General features: G+C 36.3%; 2 protein-coding genes across 2 annotated transcripts; both read right to left on the reverse strand.

Annotated features, from left to right (window-relative positions):
- Positions 1-200: 200 nt before the first annotated feature.
- Positions 201-1,148, reverse strand: LOC126080316 (olfactory receptor 8K3-like). The gene has a single exon (XM_049891568.1). It carries the CDS (start codon positions 1,146-1,148, stop codon positions 201-203), a length of 948 nt encoding a protein of 315 aa, XP_049747525.1.
- Positions 1,149-10,114: 8,966 nt separating this feature from the next.
- On the reverse strand, positions 10,115-11,068 carry LOC126080317 (olfactory receptor 8K3-like). The gene has a single exon (XM_049891570.1). The coding sequence runs from the start codon at positions 11,066-11,068 to the stop codon at positions 10,115-10,117; it is 954 nt and encodes a 317-aa protein (XP_049747527.1).
- Between the last annotated feature and the right edge of the window lie 9,108 nt (positions 11,069-20,176).

Genomic DNA, 20,176 nt, shown 5'->3' on the forward strand with positions numbered 1-20,176 from the left:
ATGTTCGTGATCCATTTTTTCCCTTCAAGGTAGGAAAAGGTTTTTACTCTTTTGTTCATCAGTGCATTTAGAAGAGTGACTGACACATAGAAGGAAATTTATGAATATATGTGAAATATATTTTTGCTCACCATCCCCTATGGAGGCACACAGACAAGGTTTGAAGCCCATCATGTAATTTATAGGACCCACATGATGTGTTAAACGGTAGAAAAGATATTGCTTATTTTTTTCAATGTCCTATGTACGCCATATTTTACATCTTTGTTCCTCAAGCTATATATCAAGGGATTCAACACCGGAATAACCAGGGTGTAAAACATGGAAGCCACTTTATGAGTTTCAAAGGAGTGACTGGGCTCGGGCTGCACATACGTAAAGATTAAAGTCCCATAGAACAAGACCACCACAGTCAGGTGGGATCCACAGGTGGAGAAGGCCTTGTGCCTGCCCTCAGCTGAGTTCATCCTGAGAATGGCTACAAGAACGAGGAGGTAGGAAACAAGAACTATTAAAAGGGATGAAATCAAATCAATAGCTGCTGAGATGAGAATGATCAATTCAATTTCATGTGTGTTTGAGCAGAGCAGAGATACTAAGGGGAGACAGTCACAGTAGAAAAGACTGATGACATTGTAGCCACAGAAGGATAAATTAAAAATCTCTATGGTGATAAGAAGAGAAATAAATGCACTATAAAGGTAGAGAATTGCCACCAGCCCCCGACACATCCTTTGTGACATGATGACTGTGTAGAGCAGAGGATGACAGATGGCCACATAGCGATCATAAGACATTGCTGACAGAATGAATAATTCACTAATGATGAACAAGAGAAAGAAAGCTAGCTGTATAGCACAAAAATAATAGGAGATTGTATTTTCATCCACAAGAAAATTGACTAACATTTTGGGTCCCACAGTTGTTGAGTAACCAAGATCAGTGATAGCCAGGTGTCTGAGAAAAAAGTACATGGGAGTTTGTAGCTTGGAGTCTATCTTGGTGAGGATGATGATGCCCAAGTTGCCCACCACTGAGATCACGTAGATGATGAGGAACAGCCCGAACAATGGCGCCTGCAGCTCTGGGCGGTCTGTGATTCCCGTCAGAACGAATTCATTCAGCAGTGTTAGATTGTGTTTGCCCATCTTGGTCTATTAGGAAATCTGTTCTGGATAGAGATGTTAGCATAGCCAGTAGTTTTTATGCAGTATCATCTGGTAGGTTTTTATTATTCAAAAGCAATATGCTAAATGAATAAGATAAATGCAAACTTTCCAATATAGTTATTTGAAATTAAACCCACCTCCCTCAAATAAAGTATAGGCACATGAAGATAGAGATAGAGAGATAGGGAAAGAAGGAAAGAAAGAGGAATTTAATTTGTTATCAGTTGGGTAAAATTTGCTCCCCAAAGAACATTTGTCAATGCCTGGGACATTTTGGATGTCACAACTAGGAGAAGGGTACTACAGGTATCTAAAGGGAGCCTGGGATGTTACTAAACATTCTACTATATACAGGGTAACTCCACACAATAAGAAAATTTCTAGTCCAAGATGTCACTATGGCAGAAGTGGAGAAACCCTGTATTAAACATAGAGCTAGAGACAGACACAGATAAAGACATAGGCGTAAGTATGTGACAATGTAGATAGATGTACACATACATGCACATATACATATACATGTACATAGATTGGATACCTGGTGGAGCAGTGGCTGAGAGCTTGACTAATAACCAAAAAATGGGCTTTTTGAATCTACCAGGCTCTCCTTGTAAAATCTCTGGGGCAGTTCTATTCTGTCCTCTAGAGTCTGTATGAGTTGGAATCAACTTCGTGGCAACGTGTTTCATTTTTTATTTTAATACATATGGATATATGAAACAAAAATTAAAAAAAGTTAAAAATTTTAAGTGGTGTATATATGGATAATTACTGAACTTTCTTTTATTCATTTATATAATGACATTTACAAAATTATAATACAAATGTCTTTTTCATTATAAAAATTTTAAAGGGCAAATTCACTAAATGTGTGGAAACATTTAATATGCCTTACTTCAAAACAGAGGTGTATAAAAGCCCTTTTGCCACTGGTGTTACAGACTGACACAAAACACTTGACAGGTATTGAACAGATATATTAACAAGGAAAATCTAATCAATCATGGTGGTGATTATCTGTCTTTTACAGGGAAATATCTAGGTGGTAGATCCATGCAGATATAGGCCCTGTTATATCTCCACTTGTGGGTTATAAAATAAGGTACCTTAATTTCTTTATTCACATCTGCAAAATGATCACTTCCCTTCAGTGTTTTTGGAGAAATAAAAGACTATTAAATATTTCAATGCATTTACATTATGGGGATATAAGTCTCAAATATCAAGTATATGGTGGTTTTGTTGTTTTTAAAATGATGACAATAAGTTACCTGAAAGGAGTTTTCTTTACATATGCATATGTAAATTGTTCTAGCGTGACTTAGCTTCTATGTCAGGTTTATGATGATGAGTAGGTTGGGTAGCCTGTAATCCATGTAACTGAGCCCAGCCCTTCCCTCCCCCATCCTCAACTCCATGACTAAAGTTGGACCATTAGTATGCCAATGTTCTGGGTGATATATCTTATACTTTAATTAATGCATTTTAGTATAAGCTGATGGACTACTTACCTAAAGTTCAGCAGTTCAAAACCACCAGTGGCTCCCTGGGAGAAAGATGTGGCAGTCTGCTTCCATAGTTATTTACAGCCTTAGAAAACCTGTGGGGTCACTGTTGCATCAGGATCACCTCAACGGCAGTGCCTTTGAATATAAACTTACTTAAAATATGTCCTGCCCTAGAAGCAGCTTCATTATAACAAACATATACTAAGCTGTTTGTAACAAATCCGATATATTTTCTCATGGAAGTATCTAAGATAGTGAAAGGAAATTGAGAAAGTGTGGTCCATGTCACTGATGTTATATAATTTAATGCCATTAAAAAATTCCATTTAGGTAAAGAAATCCTCTAGCTTAAACTATTAGATAGTACATAATTCATATAAACACAAATACATTTAAATTAAAATGTATATACATATACTTAATATACCACAGATTAAAAAAAGAAAAATGCCAGAGAAGGATGAGGATGGCAGTATAAGGTAAAAGAATGAATGGTTTGAAATGATACTACTTACATGAAAATAGCAGTACCAGCAACCTCTGAGTCAGGAATAAGCAAGTAGAAAAATACAATCATATCATATTTAACAATAAAATGGTAACGGGAAAATACACTATCTCACATGAAATGTTGCTTGTAAGGTTGTAACCCTAAAGACACATATTGCTTATGTCACAAAAGAAGCCATTGGCCTCTTTCCACCTAAAACAGAGGAGAATGAGGAAAAACAAAGACTTAATGAAGCAATTAACCCAAAGGACATATGGCCCACATGAACCACAGCCTCCTCTATCCTGAGACCAGAAGAACTAGATGGTTCCTGGCTACCACTGCAGACCGCTCTGACCAGGATCACAATAGAAGTTCTGGGGCAGAAGTGTGAAAAAAAGTACAAAAAATTCAAATTAAAAAAAAAGTCCAGATTTACTGGTTTGAAAGAGGCTGGAGAAACTCCTGGCACAATTGTCCTTAGACAATCTTCTAATGTGAAACAATAGACAATCCCCATGGTCACCTGTCAGCTCAATAACAGACGGGGCTATTAAATTAAACAATAAAATCTGTGAAGAATGTGCCCCTTAGAACAATCAAATATAGGAGACCAAAAGGGCAAGAAGGTGAGGAAGGGGACAGGGAAACTTGACTAATGAACAGAGAGAAGCCAGGGAGGAAATGAGAAGAGTGCTGACAAATTTTGTGTAAGAATTTTTGATTGGAAAATTAATCTGCTATGTAAACTTACACCTAAAGCACAATAATATATATATATATATACATTTTAAAGAAGTTCAGAATTGGGTATCAGTAGATATTACAATTATGAGATCAACTACCATCAATGAATGCAATAAAAGCAAAGTAAATCTTGTTTAGTTGAAATGATGAAAGGCTGAAGGAAAAAAGTTCTTATATTGGTAAGTACTGCTTTTCCTATAAGGTAAGGGAAGGCAAGAGGACTTCCTCTCAACAGCTCTTGAGTTTCATGGAGAGCACCAAGTTATTTTCCATAGTTTACTATCTGTGTTGAGTATCTCATTCTCATTTTATAAAGCTATATTCCTTGAGAAAATTATGTCTTCATTTGGCCAAATTCCACAGGAAAATGAAGAATATATTATGTATTATACCATTGCCATAAAACTGGGTTCTTAAAAGTATCCTAGACTCTTAAACCATAAGTTGTAAGATGCAAATTTATTTCCTCATCAAGAGATTAGCAAAAATGTACATTTATACAGTTATTTAAAAATGCATTATATACTAAATTACACTTAAGAGGGACATATGAAGAGCCTAGAGCCAGCTTGTAACTACGGATTTGAAAGGACATCAACATTGAAGACTGAATACTGTAGCTTCATAATTCTGCTACAGTATTTTTAATCCTGCATTTTTATGTTTCCTTTACTTGCATATTTGAGCGCTATTTTTCACATAATTAGGCCACCTGGGTGGCAAAGACAGTTAAGCACTCAGCTACAAAGTGAAAGTTTGGGGGATCGAATCCAGTCAGAGGCGCCTTGGAAAAAAGAAAGATCTACTTCTGAAAGTTCACAGCCATTGAAAAACTATGGAGCACAGTTCTCTGATGCACACGGGGTAGCTATGAGGCAAAATTGACTCCAGGACTTTTTTTTTTGGTTAGTTTTTTATTCATATAATTACTTATAAAAAGTAAAAATATTTAGACATAATGATGATGTTTCAAAGATGCTTAGGAGCATTTAGCTCCTGAAACAAAGTGTGAATATTTGGAAAAAAAAAATGTGAAAAAAAAGGGAGAGAGGTCCTAGTATCAGGAACTACTGAAAAGTAGAATGCTCACAGAACTGACTCAGAAATCTTAATATTTTGCAATGACTTTGCCATTGAATAAAGGTGGAACCCTGCAAGTGTCACTGAAACATTCTAGATATTGGTAAAATATGGAAACAGTTTATCTTTTTACCTGCAATGAAGCCTCTATCTTGACTCCCCCAACTGTTTCCTAACATGGCAGAGTGAGAAGAATTTATGGATTTTTTTTTTACCCTAGGAGATTCTCCCCTAGGAGATGCCAAGCAATTTGGTGATTGTTCCTGAAGTATATGAAAGCTTAACAAAGTACCTGGGGGTGGCTTGTTAATTGTCCAGGACATTGTGTATTCATCGGTGACCAAATTTTTATTCATATCATGTGTATGCAGGTCTATGTTCATCTATTTCATGTAGCCTTGCATTTTACTCTTTGTTAGCATTCCATTTTTACCACACAGGGATCTGGATTAAAATATTGTATCTATGAAACAGAACTGTCAATATTCCCATTTCTATAGTGGTCTCTCCAAATGGATGACAACTGAAGAAATGCTTAAACGCTTTCTTATCACATTATTTAAGACTTAAATGGAATAAAAGTAATGCATTGTGCATATGTGAAGTATTACTTCCTAGTTTACCGTTTTTTTGTTGTTGTTGCTATTATTGCTATTTTCAAGTTTTTTTTTCTTTTTGACCTCATAAACAGAAATATTTCCCTTGCTTCTCATTTCATAGTCAATTGCCATCACGTGATTATGCTTTTTTTCTTGTTTGTCTTATTTTCCATCCTTATATTTCAATATTTTATGTTTTATTCATCCTGTCTGAACTTCATTCCAAAATTTTTTTCTCACCTTGATACATGTTCTGCTGTGCTTGACATAATGCTCTACCATATCAACACACCCTGGTAAAGTGTGAAATTTTGTGTGTAATGTCTCACTGTGGATATATATTTACTGTGCTATAAATATTTCTGCTGCACTTTGTAAATATTTTTAATGCATACATTTGTGATTTTTTTTTTTTTTTTTTTTTGCTTATTTCTCCTATATAACAGTATGTATACGGCGTAGTGGTTAAGAGTCTGGCTGTTAACCAAAAGATCGGCAGTTCAAATCCACCGGTTGCTCCTTGGAAACTCTGTGGGGCTGTTCTACTCTGTCCTATAGGGTCATTATGAGTCAGAATCGACTTAACAGCATTGGATTTCGTTTGGTTTTGTATACACATATATCTGCTAACTGAAAAGTTGGCTGTTTGAACCCACTAGCCTTTCTGGGGAGAAAAGACCTGGCCATCTGCATCCATAAAGATTACAGCCTAGGCAACCTATGGGACATTTCTACTCTGTCCTATAGGTCGCTATGATTTTCAATGTACTCGATGACACCTAACAAAACAAAAATTCTTGAATAGTACATATTTTGTTGCCCTCAACAGAACATTGTCTGAGTTTCTTGCTTCAGGAATGTTATCAGGAAAGACCAGTTTCTGAATGAGGACATCATATTTGGTGAAGTAGAGGGCCAATAAGAATGATGGAATCTCTCCATGAAATGAACTGACACAGTGGCTCCAACAAAGTAGTCGAACAAACATAATTGTAAGGATAGGACAGGGCCAGGCAATGTTTTGTTCTGTTTTTCATAAGGACATCATGAGTTGAGGTCACTCAGTGGCAGGTAGCAACAACGACTCTGGTGACTGTTTTCATTTCACATGATTCTATTGAGGTCCATCCATGCTGTTGCGTGCATCAATACTTTGTTCTTTTTTGGTGCTGAGTATTACTTTATGGAGGTACGGTTTGATCACCCATTCCCCCATGGAAGGACAGTTTGGGTTATTACTAGTTTTTAGCTCTTACAAATAATGTTTCTTTGAACATTTGTGTAAGGGTTTTTGCATGAACATAAGTTTTCATTTCTGTGGGATAACTGTCTAAGTGTGGGTTGTTTTAATATTGACAAAGTCCAATATACCATTTTGCACTTGGCATCCATATATTGGCATGTACCAATAATTCAGTAGTTTTTAATATTGAGTGGCATTAACTTGTTGGATATGCTACAATTTGTTCATCCATTCTCAAGTAAATGAACATTTGGGTTGATTCTAGTTTTTGAGTGTTACAAATAAAGTTTTTATGGACATTTTTATACATGAAATTATAAGGATAGATGCTGACATTTCACTTGGGTAGATATGAGTAAACTGGTTAAATTTTAGGGTAAAACTATGTTCAGCTTTTTAAGACCCTGATGCTTAAATTATTTTTTTAAGTATTTTCATCATTTTAATTTTCCACTAGGAGTTTATGAATGGTCCATTTCCCCCACATACTTACCAAACACCTGATATTCTAACAGATGTATAGAGTTATGTCATCAGTGTTTTAACCTGAAGTTCATTGAAGAATAATGAACTGAACATTTTAAATGTGCTTATTTGTCAGGAGAATATGTCCTATGAATTAGTGAGTGTTTGTTTTTATGATCATTTTTGGGGACTGTTTCTTTTATTCTTTTATTTTATTATTGTTATTATGTTTGCATTTTCAGGCCTCTCTCTGTATATATTATGGAGTCCTGGTAGAAAAGTGATTAAAGAGCTGGGTGGCTAACCAAATGTTTGGCAGTTTGAATCCACGAGCTGCTCCTTAGAAACCCTGTGGGGATGTCCTACTCTTTCCTATAGGGTCATTATGAGTCAGAATCTAATGGACACCAATGGGCTGGGGGGAGGGGATATATATTACGGACACAGGCCATTTATGAGATATATTATATGAAAACATTATCTTCCAGAATATATCTTGTTTAATACAAACATCTTTTGAAGAGCAGAAGTTTTAATATTTCATGTGGTTAAATTTTTTATAGATTATGTTTTTGGTGTTATCTCTATGAAAACTCCAAATGTATCTATAGAATCAATGAAACGGCAACTTAAAATTGAAAAGACTTTTTTGAAAGAAATTATAAGCTGAGAGTAAATTCACAAATAAATTCTAAGTTTTTTTTTTTAGTTCTATGACTTTATTATAGGCTCTATTAGATTATTTTTACATAAAAATTCTTGTCATCTATCAATAAATAGGGTTTTCCTCCAATCTGGATGCTTTCTATTTATTGATTGATTTACTTTTTTATTGCCTTACTGTGTTGCCTCGAACATCCACTAAAATGTGGAATACATATGGTGAGAGTAGATTTACTTGTTTTGTTCCTGGTCTTACTGAGAACCTATTCAATCTTCTATACCATGTGTGATGGTAGTTGTAGGTTGTCCCTGGGTGCTGTCTTTCAGTTTGAGAAAGCTCCATTTTAATATTAATTTGGCCAATGTTTTATCATAATTATTGGGACTTTTGAACTGTTTCTCTACATCTATTTATATGACATTGTCATTTTTGTTTGAAATTAAAGTGCCTGTCATTCATTGATTTTTTAATGTAAAACTATCCATGCATACCTGGGGCATGACTATTTGGTGTACTATTATTTTTACATATTGCCAGACTCAATTTCTTAAATTTTTCTTTAGATTTTTCACATACCTGCTCTGTTGTTTTCTTTTTCTTTAATGCCTTTGTTTACATTTGATATCACATTGTAATAACTATCCTCCTCTCTTCAGTTTTGTAGAAGAGTTTGTGTAGAGTCGGCTAATTCTTTTTCCCTGAACACATAACAGAATTTCCCAATCCAGCCACTTGGAATGATTCAGAATGGGCTGTGTTTTAAATTTCCATTTTGATATCCTCTTTATAAATGATATTTTTCTCACATGTTTTCTAGCCTTTACATGTATGGAAATATATCATAACCCACCTTGTAGGGTCCTAAAATAAAACTCAGTTTGGATTCTTTTCTAAAGACAACCTTAACATATCTAAAATTTAATGTTTTTTCTCTTTACAGATTTTCTGAATATTAAAAGACTAAGAAAATATGCTTGGAAAATTCGGAGGGAATATGTAGCAACTATGTCCAGAAATCATGGGAAATATATACAATGCTACATATCACACCTCACTCACTGGAAACACAGCATGGTCCAAACCGTGGATTATCTCCTTATGCTTTTTTCAAGCAGGATTATCAAAATGATGAATTCAAACAATCCATACTGATCAAACTAAAGTGCACACTCATATTCATCAAGTTTAAGAAAATTCAGCCAAACAAAAACAAGACAACAAACCTAACTCATCATACAATGGACCTCTTATGCAAGGCTACATAAACCATTAGAAAACGACTTCTAAACAAGAGTAATTGTTCTTTTCTAGAGAGATAAGGAGAACAATCTATGAGACAAAGACATGGAATTAGGAAGCAATATCAATCTGGGACAGAAAAAATGAAAAAACCTGGAAATTTCTGTGGTTGACCTCAATAAAATTATCTTAACTGTTATACCCACTGGATACAGACAAAATGGGGTAACTTAGACAAAACCAGACACCTAGCTGAACCTGTTGAAAATAATTTTATTTTGTTACTGTTTATATCAATATTACAATATGGTAATAGTAAAAATAATAACAAATAAACCAATTCTAAGGGCTCAAATATGATAGTAAAGGCCCTGATGATGAAAGGCAGGGATTTCAAGGTTTAGAAAGTGGACATCTGAGCAAATTCAGATGATTGAGTACTTCAAATAAACCCACTACACTGAGCCTTCTTTTAATCAGAATTAGCCACCCAGGGCAGAATGTGAGCAATAAAACAGAAGGTGTGTGTAAGCGCACACACACACACACACACTTTCTACTTTTTTTTTTCTACTAGATGAGGAAAACGCCAGGTACTTGGACATCTTCCTGTATCTACTATAGTTTCACTATCCCACTCAAGATATTCAATTTTCTTTTTTTTTAATCTAACATGCCCCTATCAAGTTTCTTAATTATTATGCTTATAATGCATCACTGCTGCTCAAGGAAGGCAACACTTTGTACTGTGCCACTTATTGATCTACTTACAGCTCTTAGTAGAGTGACTGGTAGAAGGCAATAGAGAAATATACGTTCAACTTACCTGTGTTTTTTGAGCTTGCTATTCCCCTTGGATGCACACAGAAAAAAAGTTTAAAGCCCAAATGTACTTTATATGAATCATATGTTAGAGTGAACTCTGAGAAAATATATTGCATAGTCGTCCTAAAGTCCTATGTAAGGCACATTTTACATATTTATTCCTCAAACTGTAGATCAAGGGATTCAACATGGGGATCACCAGGGTGTAAAATATGGAAGCCACTTTATCACTGTCAAAGGAATGACTGGACTTGGGCTGTAGATACATAAAGATTAAAGTCCCGTAGAACACTACCACCACAGTCAGGTGGGATCCACAGGTGGAGAAGGCCTTGTGCCTACCCTCAGCTGACTTCAATCTGAGAATGGAGGCAATTATAAGTATGTATGTGAGAAGAACTATTAAGAGGGATGAAATCAAATCAAAAACTGATAAAATAAAAATAACCAATTTGATTTCATGTGTGTTTGAGCAGAGCAAAGATACCAAGGGGAGACTGTCACAGTAGAAATGCCTGATGACATTGTGGCCACAGAAGGATAAATTAAAAATCTTTATGGTGACCAGAAGAGAAATAAATGTGCTGTAGAGGTAAGGGATTGCCACCAGCCCAGAACACGTTCTTTGTGACATGATGACTGTGTAGCACAAAGGGTTACAGATAGCCACATAGCGGTCATAGGACATTGCTGACAGAATAAAAAATTCAGTAGTTATGAATATAATAAAGAAAACTAGCTGCATAGCACAAAAATAATAGGAGATTGTATTTTCATCCACAACAAGATGTGCCAACATTTTCGGTCCCACAGCTGTTGAATAACCAAGATCAGTGATAGCCAGGTGTCTGAGAAAAAAGTACATGGGAGTTTGTAGCTTGGAGTCTATCTTGGTGAGGATGATGATGCCCAAGTTGCCCACCACTGAGATCATGTAGATGATGAGGAACAGCCCGAACAATGGTGCCTGCAGCTCTGGGCGGTCTGTGATGCCCATCAGAATGAATTCATTCAGCAGTGTTAGATTGTGTTTGTCCATCTAGGTCTATAAGGAAACCTATTCTAAATGGAGACATCAGCATCATCAATAGCTTTTATATAACATCATCTGGTAGATTTTTAGTATGCAAACCCAGTATGAAGAGTATATATCCAAATGTTCCATTTTAGGATATTTGAATACATACCCAACTCCCACAAATTTTACACACACATATACATATTAGATAGACTGATGGATACATTGGTAGATAGATAAAACAAAAATGAATGATATGTTAACCCTTTAGGTGTTAGGTACATGGATATTGATTGTATTCTTCTTAAAACTTGTCTTTTTCACATACCTAAAAAAATGCATGAATACATTTGAACCCTCTCCTTCAAAACATTATCTTATGAAAACTCATGCATATAGACGGTCCAGGATGGAACAATCAACATACTAAACAGGTTTTCAATAGATACATAATTGATCACAGTGGAAATTATTTGTCTTTATACATGAAAACATCCCTAGAAATATATATATATTGATGGAACCTCTGCTATTTTTCCATTTGTAATGTATACAATATGGTACTTTGGGCAAATAGCATAGGTTTTTTTTTTTTTTTTTTTTTTTTATATATATATGAATCTTTTCATCCCCATCTGAAAAATCATAACCCAACTCTTTAAATGAGAGTTAAATTCTTCAAGGTGTCTATGCTAGTTGAAAATAACTCTAAAATAGTATGTGCCTAGTACTGTTTGTTCTACCTATTTGTCCATCTTTCTGTCTGTTTATATACCTATCTATCTATGGGGCAGTTCTACTCTGTCCTGTAGGGTCGCTATGAGTCGGAATCGACTCGACGGCAACGGTGGTGGGATGGATCTCATTATCAGCTATCGTTTTTTGATGTTGACAGAAATTACTTGAAATTATCATTTTTTGTTGTTAGTTGTTTTGATCTTTAAGATATTTATAAGTATATTCTTCTGGACTGTGACTTAAGTTCTTTGTCACCATTTTCAGGATGAATAGGTTCATTAGAGATGTTATGCTTGTAACTGACCCCAGCCCCAGAGTCTATAACAACCACTGTATGACTAAAGCACCTAAAAGTGCCATTCTTTAGATTACTTTTTTTTTGGTCTACTTAAAATACTTTCTCCTCCAGTTGGGCATTCATATTGTAACTGACACATTCTAAGTTTTTTGTAACAAATCAGGTATACATTTTTTTCTCATGGAGAAACCTAAGAAATATGAGGAAATCTGGACAAGTAGTGAAAACCTGATGCCATAAACTCTCCCTTGTAAAAAAGTATCCCGTACTTTTTATGAAAAAGAAAGCATAAAAAATCACAATATGATACAGTAGCATAGGTGAAGAAGAAAATGCACTGATGATGATATCTATGGGAATTACCAGAAGTTATTTAAAATCTTTATTAATACAAAGCATGCTCCATTAAAATTGGGACTTTTATGTGGCATGAGATATCACAGATGAATTAAAGTATAATCTTTAAAAAATGTATCTGAATATACCACAGATGTTTTAAAAATAAAACAGTAGCTCTACAGATTAATATAAAAAAATCAGAGGTTTGAAACTTTGCGATATCATTGCTTCAGAAGTATGTGTGTGTGTCTATCCAACCGTCCATCTACCTATCTATCTACCTATCATCTATCTACCTATCTACCTACCTATCTATCTATCATCTATTATCTATCTATCTATCTATCATCTATCTATCTATCATCTCTCTAGCATCTATCTATCTAGCATCTATCTGTCTATCTATCTATCATCTATCTATCATCTATCCACCTAACTATCTATCTCTATCTATCTATCTACCTATCAATCTATCCATCTTCGTACCTGTCTAAGTATGTATCTATCTGGCATGTATCTTTTCCTGAATACTACGAGCAGAGCAGTCTCTGAGTAAGTTATTAGTCAGCAAATGCAGACATTAAATTTCATAGCATTATGTTATAAAAGTGAATAAATGAAGTGCACATTTATCTCATATAAAACACATCAAGAATAATGGTGGAAAGCAGACAGAATTGAAACAAAATTCTTAATATTTTTCTATGGCTTTGTTATCAATTAAAATGTCACTAAAATATTCTAGTATTAGTAATACATGGCAATGCATAAAAATTCTACATTTTACCTGTAATGAATCTGTTTTGACACCCATGCGCTTCTAAACATGGCATAGTTGGAACAACTTATAGCATTCTCTCAGCCCTTGAGGCTCTCCCTGAGGAGAAACCAAGAAATGTGTTAATTATTTCTGAAGGACTTGAAAGCTTAACAAAATGTCTAAGATATTTGTTAGTTTTCTAAACAATTTGTATTCACCTGGAAGTAAGTTTCTTTTAGATACATTTATTCATTTATTCTCAGTTAGATTTCAATTTGTCCATCCAAGGATTTAGAGTAAAATATTTTACCTTTGTTTCAGATCACTCACTATACCATTTGTATAATGTTCTCAAATGGAATAAAATTAGTACATTTCATAAATATAATTCACCACATCTTTGTGTTTTTTTCTCTGTTTTCCCTATTTTTTTGCCTTGGGGAAGGATATTAGACACTTTGACATCTCCTATTATTGCAAATTGTCTGTTTAAAGCTTCTCTCTTATTTTAATTTATTGGATTAAAATATTATGTTCTATTGGCGTGACTCAACATGAGAAGTAACAGCTACATACATCCATTAATAGTTGGAATATGGAGTGTATGGAATATGAATCTCAGAAAATTAGAAGTTGAAAAAAAGGAAATGAAATACATAAAGATCAATACCCTAGGCATTAGTGAGCTGAAATCGACCTGTATTTTCCATTTTGAATTGGACAGTCACATGGTATACTACACCAGAATGAAAAATTGAAGAGGAATGACATCATACTTATCCTCAAAAACATTTCAAGACCCATCATGAAGTGCAATGGTGTCAATGATAGGATAATATCCAAAAGCCTCCAAAGAACACAAGTTAGCACTACTAGTATTCAAATTTACCCACCAAGCAGTATTGCAAAAAATGAGAAATTGAAGACTTTACTAACTTATGAAGTCTGAAATGCATCAAAATTGCAATTGAGATGTATTGATTGTTAATGGTGGATTGGATTGTGAAACCTGGAAAAAAAGAAGAATTGGTAGTTGGAAAATATGGCATTGGTGATAGAAATGACACCAGAGATTACATGTTTGAACATTGAAAGACCAACAAATTCTTCATCACAAGTAACTTTTTTCAAGGACAGAAAAGGAGAGTATACAAGTGAACCTTGCCAAATGGAATACACAGGAATCAAATTGACTACATCTGTTGAAAGAGATGATGGAGAAGCTCAATAACATCAGTTAGAGCCAAGCCAGGGGCCAATATTGGAATGCACCATTGGTTGCTCATATGCAAGTAGAAGTGGAAGCTAAAGAAAATTAGAGCAAGTCATAGAGAGCCAAAATACGACCTTGAATACACCCCACCTGAGTGTAGAGATCATCTCAAGAATAGATTTGACACATTGAACACTAATAAGCAAAGATTAGACAGGTCTGGAATAACATCGAGCATCATAGACGAAGAATGCAAAAAGGTCATTAAAAAGGAAAGAAAGAGAAAACCAAAATGGATGTCAGAAGAGACTCTGAAACTTGCTCTTGAACATAGAGTAGCTAAAGAGAATGGAAAAAAATAATGAAGTTAAAAACTGAACTGAGATTTCAAAGGGTGGCTCAAGAAGAGAAAGTAAAGTATTGTAACGAAATGGGCAAAGGTCTGGAGTTTAAAACCCAAAAGGGAAGAATATGCTCGACATTTTTCAAGCTGAAGGAACTGAAGAAAAAATTCAAGCCATGTGAGCTAATAATATGGCATGTTATTCATACCTTACTAAAAGGTTTTAATAAATAAAAGTAACAGGAAAAAAAGCCAATTTCTCTGACATTCTAGATAAGAAATAAGAGCTATATCCATGCATAAAGCACTTTAAAAGATGCAGAACCCATGCTTACTCAAGTAGATATTAAACATCTTTATGATTAGAAAAATTATGAAAATTTAATGACTTTGTAAAAAAAAAAAGCCTTGAAAACAATCATTATTTTTAATTTCTGTGTCAGTCATTTTAAAATATGTTCAAAATTTCCATGGAATCAATTGGTTGACCTGGACAAAGGAAAGTTCAACGAAGAAATGAGTTTTAAAAGTGCCAGCATTTTGTATGAGAGAATAAGTGTTCAATTTTTATTTTGCCTAATCTAGGGTTGACTAACTTCTGTTGCTTCAAGTAATAAACTAATATTTTAGGCTAAGAATTATGGAAATAGAGAAATACACCTAATTCAAGAAAGAGGGTTTAATTGAAAAAAAAAAAAAAGTCTAGTAGTGGGACCTGATGGCTCTCATTGATCAGTACCTCAACAAAATCAAAGTTAATACATTTGCCAATTTCTTGTCCTTACATTAATTCCAAAAAAAAAGTTGAAGCTCTCCCAGTAAAAATGTCCAGGAAGCAGAAGATGATAGGCAATAAATCTCCTCAGAATTCCCCCTTTTTTGTGATTAACATATTTTTTTATTGTAATTTAAATGAAAGTTTCCAGAACAAACTAGTTTCTTAAATAAAAATAGTACGCATATTATTTTAAGACATTGGCTAACAACCCCACATTTCAACACTCTCCCTTCTCAACCTTGGGCTCCCTGTTACCAGTTTTCCTGCTCCCTCCTACCTTCTAGTCCTTGCACCTGGGCTGGTGTGCCCCTTTAGTCTCATTTTATTTTGTGGGCCTGTCCAATCTTTGGCTAAATGTTGAACCTCAGGAGTTACATCATTACTGAGTTAAAAGGGTGTCCAGGGACCACACCCTCAGGATTTCTCCAGTCTTTGTCAGGCCAGCAAGTCTGGTTTTTCTTTCAGAGTTAGAATTGTGTTCTACAATTTTCTCTAGCCCTGTCCAAGACTCTTCATTGTGATCCCTGTCAGAGCATTCAGTGGTGGTAGCCAGGTACCATCTAGTTGTACTGGACTTATTCTTGTGGAGGCCGTGGTAGATGTGGTCCATTAGTCTTTTGGATTAATCTTTCCCTTGTATCTTTAAAAAAAAAAAAAAGAAAAAGTTTTTTTTTTTTTTTTGTATCTTTAGTTTTCTTCATTCTTGCTTGTTCCCAAAGTGGCAAGACCAGTGAAGTATCCTAGATGATCTCTCATGGGCTTTTATGACTCCAGACACCACTCACCAAAGTAGAATGTAGAACATTTTCTTTATAAACTCTGTTATCCCAATGGAGCTAGATGTTCCGCGAGGCTATGGTTCCCACAGCCCTCAGGGGAGCAATTCAGGCCTTCAGGTAGTTTGGATGTGCCCATGGAGCCTCCATGACCTTGCCTTGTACAAGCTGTGCTGGCTTCCCCAGTATTGTGTACTGTCTTTCCCTTCATCCAAATTACCATTTAGCAATTGCCTATTTAGTGTGCTTCCTTTCCCAACCTTCCTCTCCCTTGGAGACACCCCTTTTAAAGAAGTAACATCAATCTTGACAAGCCACTGACTGACTTCTACAAATCATTAGCTGCTGTGATTTAGCTTTTTTGCTTTGTTTTGTTTTTAATTCTACTTCCATCTTAATTTTTTAAAAAGCTGGCTGAACTCACAAAGGCAGAAAGCCACAATTTTTTTTTTTAAATGGGAACTTCCTTGTTTATTTTTAACATCTTCCTTACCAAACCAAAAACCAAACCTTCACCATCAATTCGATTCTGACTCATTTTGACCATATAGGACAGAATGGAACTGCCCCCTAAGGTTTGGAAGGAGTGGCTGGTGGATTTGAACTGCTGCTCTTTTCATTAGCAGCTAAGCTCTTAACCCCTGTGTCACCAGGGATTCTATTTCTTACTACTTAATGATAATTCCTGAAATCCCCCACTGCAAGTTTATTACAAACCTGCTCAGACTATGTCTTGCATCCACTTTATTATGGTTTTCCCCTGGTTTGAGCAAGTCAAGTATCCAAAATGTCCAAAATTAACCCATTAGGTTGCTGAGTCAATTTATTAATTCATTGTCTTTATTGAATTTATTTTTTCTCCCGGGCCTTTTCCTAGTAATTCACTATTTTATGAATCCCATTGCTACTTCTCTTCTTTTAATCTGATACTTTTTGTCATCTCAGAAATGACATCACTAATGCAGAAAAATGACATTAAGAGGTAATTTAGAGTAGTTATTATGAGCCTGGAACATGGAGCTAGACCTTGTTTGAAACTTGGTTCTAATGCTTAAGACCACTGTTACTTTCATGATTTATTTATCCTTCATGAGTTGAACTTGGATAATTTATTTACCCTCTCTGAACCTCCATTCTTGGGGAATCTCACCAATGCAGGAAGGTGTCAGGAAAACAAGTACTTAAGGTTCTCAAATGGCTCATAAGTCCAGTTCTGATGAATTTGTGGTTTTCTTTACTCCAGTATGGTCGATTCGAGCTTTGAGCCCATTGAATTGGACAGCTTTTGAGGTAGCCAAGAGGACTTCAAAGGGGCTGGTCCACTTCTGCTGAATGGAGTTACCTTTCCACGCCTTGAGAAGAACCTAGTCACCAAACTGGAATGGATGAAGGACACCTTTGTCTCAGTCAGGCTCCTCAGGTGAGTGTACCTGTGGAGGGAAGACAGAGGCACCCGAAGGACCAGCAAATATTTAGTAACTTGAACATCTCCAACCTCATGGAGGGAAGGAGGTTAGTCATAATTAAGGCAGGCTATGTTGGTCGTGTTGGGGTTATCTGATAAAGTGTGCTCATATAGTAGCTCAACAGAACTAAGATCTAATTTGCCTCTAGGAATGGATTGAACTCTCAGGAAGGCCAAAGGCAGAACAGTTTTCCATTATCAATTTGGTCTCTTGGCACAGCTTTGCTAGGTGTCTCCCCCAAAGTCTGGTTAGCCCACCATACTTTGCAGCTGGACTGGCATCTCCAGGCTATGTGTAAGTTCCAATTAATGTCCTGGTCTGTTGCCATCAATTGTACCTCCAAGTTCACAAAATGGGGCCCGTTGTTGTTGTCAATTAGATGGGAAGCCAAATCAAGGGATGACTTCATTTAGGAGGTGTTTCACAAACTCATCATCATCATCATAGTGACCCTATAGGGTCGCTATGAGTCGGAATCAACTCGACAGCAGTGTTTTTTTTTTTTTTTTTTTTTTTCCGCAAACTCAATTGCCCTTTCAGTTCTGCAAGGAAAAGCTTCAACCCAATTAGTGAAGGGGTCGATAAAGACTAGCAGGTGTTTGTAATTGCCAGGAGCTCGAGACATCTCAGTGAAATCTCTAGGCGTTGCCTCAGTTCACTGGACTTCTGGGGGCACTTCAATAGTGTTCTTGGGATTATTCACACAGGAGGGGCAGCTCTTTACCACTTCCGAAATAGTGGTGTTCACCTTTGATCCAATTAAATGTCTCTTAACCCAGTAATACAATTGTATCAAAAGCCTATTGCTCCATCCTGCTGCATTCTAAGGGGTCTGTGTCATTTTCCACTAGGCTTGGTGTAAAAGCTTGGCAATACATCTGAATTTTGGAATCCAGATGTTGCAAAAACTAACCATGCCCAAAAAACCTGGGTGCTATCTCCAGTTGGTAAGGGCCGCCAGTCTGCAGATAGCATCTTGTTAGACAGGGAGGAATTCTCACTCTGCCTATCTGATTTTAGAACTCAGATAAATCACCTCCTTTTGGTAGACCTGAGCATACTTCTGAGGACTGATACCCTACATTTCCTTAAAAGTTCGAAACCTCTATGGTATTCTGGAGGCAAGCATACTCACTATGGCTAGTGATGAGTAAACATACTGGAGGAGTTTACCATTGGTCAGGGTCAATTGTCTCCATTTCTTAGCTGCAGTAAGCCCGAAAGGAGTGGGGCTGTTTTTAAACCCCTAGGGAAAGACTTGTCTACAGAGTTGTTGCTTTTGTCCATTATCCAAGTCTTTTTACTAAAAGGCAAAGACTTCCTTTTTTTTTTTTTTTTTCCACTCAGACGCAGAAGAATGCATCTTTCAGATCCAGTAGAGTGAATCTGGAAAAACTGAGCATCGAGGTAAAAAGCAGGGTATATGGGTTAGAAACTGCAGGGTGGAACATGCCTTTTACCTGATTGATGGCTCACAGATTCTGAATAAACTGGTATTCTCCATTTTTCTTTTTCACTGGCAGGATGGGGGTGTTGAACTGTGACTGACACAGTCTGAACAGTCTGTGTTTCGTGTATCTGGTGATGATTTTGCCCATACCTGTCAGGCCTCTGCCCAGATGGGGTACTGCTTAAGTGGAGGGGGAACTATGCCAGGTTGGAGCTCAACTGCCACCAGGGAAACATTTTTGGCACATGCCGGCACATTGTTGGTCTATACCCATAACCACAGGACCAATGCATGCTTGATGTTTGGCCCTACTGATCCATGGTAGTGTCCTTCCATGCTGTAATTGGTGGGTGACTGTGTGGTAGGGGCCATCTACACTCACCATCCATTCTGTGCTTGCAGTTTGCACAAGTTTCTTTTCAGCAATGTAATTGGACAGTCAGACATGTAGAGAAAAGAATGTGTTAATGACTTTCCTTGTATACAGCAGCTTAGAGACTGGAAGAAGGGATGGTTCTCCTCTTACCTGAGACTCCCACACTGACACAGTTTGTTTTGTTGGGGCTGTCTTTTTCAGGCTCAGGACAGAGTGGGTTGCTCTGGTATCCATTAGAAACTGTACAGTTTCCCCCCCACACATACCCCTTCATTATAATCAGTGGCTCAGGTGGGAGACTTTCCTCCAGTCCTCCTCAATTAGAGTCTTTACCCATTGGCATCATGGGCCACTGGGCAACCCCATGCTCTTTCTTACCACTGGGTAAGAATTTAGGGCTTCTCTCTTCCAATATCCTCTTTCTTTTTACTAGGTGCACTGGTCTCTACTTAATGGGGTCAGGGCCTTCCACCTTCCTCTCTCTTCAGGGGTCCCCCTCTTCTTCAGCTGCCAGGAAACAGGTCATTTCCCTAGAAGGCATTGTCCAGGAATGTGGCCTTTCTCTTATGATCAGTGATTTTTCTCTTTTTCT

The sequence above is a fragment of the Elephas maximus genome, chromosome 7 (genome assembly GCF_024166365.1).
Source record: "Elephas maximus indicus isolate mEleMax1 chromosome 7, mEleMax1 primary haplotype, whole genome shotgun sequence".
NCBI classification, from domain to species: domain Eukaryota; kingdom Metazoa; phylum Chordata; class Mammalia; order Proboscidea; family Elephantidae; genus Elephas; species Elephas maximus.